General features: G+C 43.4%; 1 protein-coding gene across 1 annotated transcript; it reads right to left on the bottom strand.

Annotated features, from left to right (window-relative positions):
- Positions 1-7,120: 7,120 nt before the first annotated feature.
- RETNLB (resistin like beta) lies at positions 7,121-7,341 on the bottom strand. The gene is given in 2 exon segments (XM_065875874.1): positions 7,121-7,207; positions 7,210-7,341. Coding segments are annotated over 2 exon segments (219 nt in total).
- Between the last annotated feature and the right edge of the window lie 368 nt (positions 7,342-7,709).

Genomic DNA, 7,709 nt, shown 5'->3' with positions numbered 1-7,709 from the left:
GCAGTCGTGTATTAAGTGCCTAGTGTAGAATTGATGAGGACTGTGCTGGGCTATATGATTCTATAACACTGGGTGATTTATCTTGCTTACCAGAGACGTTGAGAACCAGTCAGCCAGGGACAAATCCTTGCAGATTTCAAGGGGGTGGGGGCTGAGTGGTCACCGCATGTTAGAGTCAGAGACAGGCTCATTTCTGCTGGATCCCAGAGCGGTAGAGGGAAGGTTTCTCCCGATGGTTTGGGGAAGCTGTGAACATTGTCAGTTGATGTCCCACTCTTGCCTCGTGATTCCCTAGAGAGGCCCTGCTTCGGGGACTGGCCCTGGAGACCCCAGAAAGCTATGGGAAGAATCAGCAGCTGCCTTTAGCACTTGCCACTTTCTCTCTGATTTGGCTTCTCCAAAGACAAAAGACTTTTCCTGCTCTTTTCCTGAGTGTTTCACAGCACTGATCCATAGACTAATAATATATAACTCAGGGGTTCTCTTCTGATATCAGTAGAGGGCCCAACTCCACATCCATAACTAACGGACAAATTGCTCAAATCCCACGGAAGGGGAATTGCACAGTGAGTGCGCTCAGACAGTCTGAACCTGAGAGAGTGACACTTAAGTGCTGAACTCTGCTCAGAGGATCTGGGATTCAGCTGGTACCTACATTTTGCCCAGCTGCCCACTGCTTGTACTGCAAAAATTGCTCACAATATGACGAATGTCTCCCTGAGCTTGTGACATAGAAATTCTAGCACATTAGGAAGGATCTGAGGCATTATATAGGAATTCTCAGGCTGGAGCATTGCAGTAGTCTAAAAAGGAGTTACATGTCAGGACCCTTTCCTAGAGGGAATGGCAGGAAAACAGACCACCTGTAAAAAGTGTGTGTATTAACCATGCCTTTTATTTCCTGATGCTTTGACCTCTTGGGGACTTGCTGACCCAGGAGGGACTGCCCTTCCCCAGGTTAGCTAAATTCTAGAGATAGCAAACAACTCTCCTGTGAGTTCATATTCAAAGCAAACAATTGAGCCCATAACCTCATTTACCTCCTTTATTGGGGTCCCACACTCAGGAGACCCCACTATCCACCTGCCATAATCATCACAAGGTCAGGTAGCAGATATTCAGGATGGCCCCCGTGCCTCTGAGCCTGCTGAAACTACTCAGACTAGTTAGTCCCACACCTGTTTACTCTGCCTCACCTGTTCATCCCCATGGAAACCACAATAAAGGCTCTTGCCCATCCCCCCCCACTCCCTGTGCCTCCTGAATGACCCAAGTGCTTCCCTGTGTGACCTCCCATGGCATGGCATGGCATGCCTCTTTATTTTGAGATCTATGAGTGTAACAAACCATCTTCAGTGGCAGCCATCTCCTGGGATATTGGCCTTGACATACTAAATATTAATAAAATCCATATTTTAAAACAGTGTGTGGTGATTGGGGGAGTGATAGCTAGACTACCCAGGAGCAGAGGCAAAGCCTACTTGTTGTGAAGTCTAAGGAATGTTCTAAACGGTGTGCACCTTTAGGGAATGTGTGTGGTTTACTTCTCTATATCTCTAGTGCCGGGAACAGAGCCTGGAGCAGGGTTGCTCAATGTTTGTTGAAGAATGAGATGACGGTGGTGAGGGTGGGATGTTAATTTCAGTTCTTCTGATACTCTTCATAGGCTCCCCCATCCCAGAACACATTGGAGAAGTTGGGGTAGGGGAGACATCCTATAGATAGAGAAGACCCAGGTGAGGGGCTAGTAACATCAAAAACACAAGCACAGAGAGACACATAGGCTATCTTTGAGAAACAGAGGGTCACAGGCAGAGGGGACTTGAGTTGAGAAGTCATGATTTGAATAAGAGGGGTGGAGGCTTTCTGGTTGGGGCCATGTTTTTATTGCTTACATGATCCCCAGACTGAGATCTCTACCTCCTTTACTTAGATTAGGTGGCAAAGGCTGGTCCACCCTACAGAATTGCAGTGACAGTGCCGATGGCATGTGGCTTTCCCCTTGGCCATCCCAGGAGCCACAAGCATAGCCACATGAGCATCTGGTGACAATGTACCCTGCATGGCATCGGGTGGGGGAGAGAAAACCAGAGGTTTTAGATTTTTTTCTTTTTAAATTTTTACTGGAATATAGCTGCTTTACAATGCTGTGTTAGTTTCTACTGTACAGCAAAGTGAATCAGCTATACATGTGTATGTATATATATATATATCCCCTCTTTTTTGGATTTCCTTCCCATTTAGGTCACCACAGAGCACTGAGTAGAGTTCCCTGTGCTATACAGTAGGTTCTCATTTGTTATCTATTTTATACAAAGTATCAATAGTGTATGTATGTTAATCCCAATCTCCCAATTCATCCCACCCTCCCATTTCCCACTTGGTATCCATACTTTTGCTCTTCACGTCTGTGTCTCTTTCTGCTTTGTAAATAAGATCGTCTATACCAATTTTTTCAGATTCCACATATATGCATCAATATACAATGTTTTTCTCTTTCTGACTTACTTAACTCTGTATTTGTAGAGATGTGGATGGACCTAGAGATTGTCATAGAGAGGCCTTAGATTTTGAGTGAAGTCCTCTTCCCAATTATTCTTATCTCCTTCCTTCTGGAAGGGGGAAGTAGTTAGACAACCTGCTTTACTATGATGAATTGACAGCCTGAACCCGGGTACATGAGAACGCGTATGGGGTGAGCAAGCTCCTTCATACTCATATGACTATTTACGTGAGGTACAAGAGGACAGATTACTTTCATTAGTGATGCTCGTTGGGAGATCTGGTACAACCTGAGGGCTGACACTCTGTGGGAGGGATGAAGAGCTAAGACAGGGGCCAAAGTGGCCAGCCCTCTTCCCCAAATCCCGTATCGCCTTTCTGTTCAGACAAAGGAGCCACTCTGTCCAGGACCAGGTCACTAAATAACTGTGTGCTGTTGGGCAAATTATAGAACTTTTCTAAGCCCCAGCTTCCGCTTCTGTAAAATGGAAAAGACAGTGCTTACTTCATAGACTTGTACTGAGGAGTTAATAAAATAATAATAGAACACCTAACAGGGCTTAGCACACAGTAAATGCTCAACAGTGTCAGTTATATTGTCAGCAGCAGCTCTAAGAACCCGTGAGCATAGAGAGGGCAGGGACTTTGGGATGAATCTTCCAGTTAGAGGTTGCCATCTGGAGATGGTTGGGAAATGGGGTGGGGTCTAGTAGCAGGATTGAGCATGAAGGATATAAGTGCCCCCCCCCCCATCAACTTCTCCAATATCAGCTATCCAGGGCACTGAGCGATGCCTTATTTTTCCATCCATAGCAAAATCTAAGGAGCACTGAGCAGCCCCTAAGGGCATCAGCTGGAGAAGGGGGAAGAGAAAAAGGAAGTGAGAAATGGATTCATCCTATAGGAAGGCAGCGTCCTGTGGTCAAGGGAGAAATGGAGAGAAGATGAAAAATAATTCATGGGTCCAGAGGGGAGGGGGAGAAGAGAAAGAAGGAATAGGTGCTCATGGGAGCAGAGAAAGGGAAGCAGCAGTGCTGGGGAGGCCTGGATCCTTTTGCAGCCCTCCTGAGAGGCAGGGATATCAAGGAAGAGAGCTATGCCTCAGACTCCCCCAGCCAGGTCTGGGAAAGGGCTGTCTAGGCAGAGGTTGGAGGGGCAGGGACGTTTCATACCCTAGTGGCTTGTTGTGAGGGCTTTTCCTCCCCTCCAACAACAAACACAGCAGAACTTGGGATCTAAGGTAGTTGGGAGGTTCACGCTTTGAGAAAAAGCTTCTAACAATCTCCAGTGTGTGTCTGGAGTGGTAGCAGCTGCCTTTGCTCTGTTTCTCTGCCTAGGGAGATCTCCCCACCTTTCTCTCTCTCCCCTCTCCTTTCTTTTTGACAGCTCTACAAGCCTGGCAGCTACCTTGCCAAGAATTGCCAAGTTTCTTAACATCTTTCATTATAGCTCTTTTGTTCACTCCTTCAACAGGGAGAGGTAGGAAAGGTATGGTCTCGGGGTCCTGGTTGCCATCTGCTCAGATATCAGTACATTGCCCTTGGCTAATTCTGTCTGCAGGAAAGTAATAAAGTCCCAGCTGGAAGAGGCTTAGAATTAGAATGAAGGCTCCATGAAGGCAGAAATCTTTGTCTATTTTCGCCACCAATGTATGCCAGTACCTGTCGCACAGCAGAACTCAGTAAGTATCTGTTAAATGAATACATAAGAACATTGGGTATTTAGTTATGAAGAAATGAGGTTTTGATGATTCTGGAGTTTTTTCAGTGGCTGAATAACATGATTACAGCCTCAGATTCTTTCCCTCCTTCTGCTTCACAATCCTTGCAATTTTCCCTCAAAGGTCACATGACTGACTAGCTCCAGGGTCACAGCGCCAGACCTCACATCCTCACACCACGACCAAAGCAACAAGGATCATGGATAATTTTGAAGCTCTTGTTGTTTTAATTCAGGAAGGAAACTCTTTTCCAGAAGGCCCAAGCAGAGTTCTTTGTTTTCTCAGCCTGATTTGGGTCACAGGCCACAACCCCACCCATGTAAGGGTGTGTAAGAAAGAGAATATTTGGCTAAGAGGAGCAGGAACTCCACTATTGGCTTAAGTAATAATTTATTTTGGGGGACTGGGCACATGACTACCCGGAATGAAATCAAGATGCTGTTAACACTGAGAAAGGGGAAACTGGCCACTAAGTGTGCAATGAACTATGTCAGCCAGAGCTACAAAATCCAACTTCTGCTTCTGCTGTTGCCAACCTCTCTGGTCTCCATCTTCACTCTTTGGCCCTTTTCTTTCAAAGAGGTGTCTTCTGATGTATAGCTACATCTCCTACAGGCAACTTGAAAATGGGATCCATGGAGTAGTTAAAACAACATCTGTCCCTCAGTGACCAAGGTTGAGGTGAAGGAAGAGGAATGGAAACTAAGAGAAGGAGCTGACTCAGACTTGGACTTGGTAGTGGACGAATCCATTTGTTCATTATAGCACTTCCATGGACCAGGCACTATTCTAAGCACTCGATATGCAAATTAAATGAGCTCTCTTCTTTCCTGGATCACATGTTCCACGAGGGGAGATAACTAATATATTAAGAGATAAATACATACTATGATGTCAGAACTGAGAAGCATTATGGGAAAACAAAACAAAATAAAACAGGACAAGAGGCAGAGCCCGCTGGGAAGACATCTCTGAAAAATACTAAGGATTGACCTTGTGTCTCTCTGGGGGACACAGAGTAGGAAGGCCATGAGGTGGGAGGGTGGCTAGAACTCACAGGAACACCAAGAGTGCAGATGTGGCCTGGGCAAAGTGAGCAAGGATCAGAAATGAGGTCGGAGCTATAACCAGTGAGTAGATGCAGGGTTTTCTTGGCCATGATAAATACTTTGGATTTTATTTTACATGTAATCAGAAGTCATTAGAACATGTACTTTGAACAGGAAAGTGACATGATTTATTTCATACTTTTAAAGACTCACTATAGTTACCACAAATAAGAGTTTTAAGTTATTACAATGATTAATAGTACCCCACTGAACAAAGCACTTATAACAAATTTTGATAAGTAATTAATAAACAGAAATGGTACCTTTTGGAAAAGTATTTCTTAAATGAGAGAGATGGAGCTGCTTTTGTTCCCAAGTAGTTTAAATACCCATGAATGAATAATCCTAGTAAGAGATAAATTTAGAACCAATTATTTTCCTAGTTTTCCTTTTCATAGTAATAAGCTTTGAGATACCTACCTCTCATAGTTAAGCAGACAGGAAGGGAAAACTTTTATTGTAGTAATGTTATTCAATTTGTTTTACTTCTTTTTGAGTTATTTGTTAAAAATCACACTGTAATTTATTATTAAAATTATTTTTGATGGTCTATCAGTTGATAACTGGGTTTTGCCCTCCTTCAACATTACATCATGAACTGGAAGCTTCTCAACTAATAAAGGACTTGTTACCCAGTCATTGGATCACTCAACATTGGTGCCAATATTTTGAATCCTCCCCTTGGCATTCTGCAAATGTTTATACCCCAGGGCGATGAACCAAGGTAAGGCTCAATGACAGGGAAGGGCTGGGTTTCTCTTTTGTTCCAGGGGAGAAAACAAGGGCAAATTGGGACCTTGATCAAAAAGATCTCTGGCACATAAGTCTAGGAAAGAGTACACATGCAAGCCAAAAATCTAGAACTTTATTCTTTTATTCTATATTTATTCTAATTATGTATATATATATATATATATATATATATATATATATATAGTCTTTTTCAGATTCTTTTCCCATACACATAATTACAGATTATTGAGTAGAGTTCCCTGTGCTATACAGTGAGTCCTTGTTGATTATCTATTTTATATATAATAGTGTGTATACGTTAATCCCAAACTCCTAATTTATCCTCCCCCAGCCCCTGCTTTCTGTTTGGTAAGCATAAGTTTGTTTTCTATGTCTGTGTGTCTGTTTCTGTTTCGGAAATATGTTCACTTGTATCATTTTTTTAGATTCCACATATAAGCGATCTCATAAGATATTTGTCTTTCTCTGTCTGCCTTACTTCACTTAGTATGATAATCTCTAGGTCCATACATGTTGTTGCAAATGGCATTATTTCATTCCTTTTTATGGCTGAGTAATATTCCATTGTATATATGAAAGATGTTGATTCTTTCAAACCTGCTCTTGCCTGCCTACTTGTTGGAAAGTCTGTCTGGCCACCATTCTAGTTGGTGGGCTTCATAAGGACATGTGTGTTACTTCGTCTCTCTGTACCTCCAGTCCAAGCAAAGTGTTTGGCATAGAGTCATTATCCTTTTGTTAAATACTGAGGGACCTAGGGGCTGGAGTGTCTATCTCAGTTTGTCCCATTCTGCACATATTTTTCCTAATCTTTCCTGAGATGGCATAACTGGGATGTGGGAAACATTTTCTGGCTAGAGGAGTCCCAGGCCATGGATGATAATATCAAAAATATAAACACAGAAAAATGCAAAAATTGTTTTTGTTACCCAAGAAGCAGAGTTGTGAACAAATGAAAGGGACAGTTTGAGTCAGGTTTCCTATTTGGGATCATGGTTTCATTACAGTAACAATTAGGTTTTCATTCTCCTCCCTCTCAGGTCAGGTGGCAGCAGCAGGCAGTGGTCCAATCTACTGGGTTGCACTGATAGTGGCATGTGGTTTCCCCCCCCCCCCCGCCCCGCCGACATCCCAGGAGCCACAGCCGTAGTCACAAGCACAGCCAGTGACAACCGACCCTGCATGAGCACATGAGACATAGACATCAGATCCCTTTGATTTTGAGATGGAGGAGGTCCACTCATAATCACCTTTCATCCATATGCACCCCAGAGGTAGATCTAGGTTTTATGGGGTCTAAAATGAATTCAATTTTGAAGGTCTTCTTTAGGAAAAAAAATATAAAAACTACTAAAACAAATTTAGACATAGGGCCATGGAAGAGACCAGTGAAAGTGAGGGACCTGGGCATTTCCATTTTCTTAGGGGCATGATAAATTTAACTCTGTGCTGTCCCTTAACAACCAACACAGGAGAACAGGGAAAGGGAGATGAAGGACAGGGGGAGTGATAGTGGCATGACCGTAACAGGACTACTGAACAGAGGAAGGGCTGGTATATGCAGCCATGAAAGGAAGGTGGGAAGGGAAGAGGAAGAAGCCCAGAATCGCTCAGTAGAATCCTTA

Source organism: Phocoena phocoena, chromosome 4 (genome assembly GCF_963924675.1).
Source record: "Phocoena phocoena chromosome 4, mPhoPho1.1, whole genome shotgun sequence".
Classification (NCBI taxonomy): domain Eukaryota; kingdom Metazoa; phylum Chordata; class Mammalia; order Artiodactyla; family Phocoenidae; genus Phocoena; species Phocoena phocoena.
The sequence above is the reverse complement of the archived record's forward strand: the minus strand, read 5'-3'. Positions and strand labels throughout refer to the sequence as shown.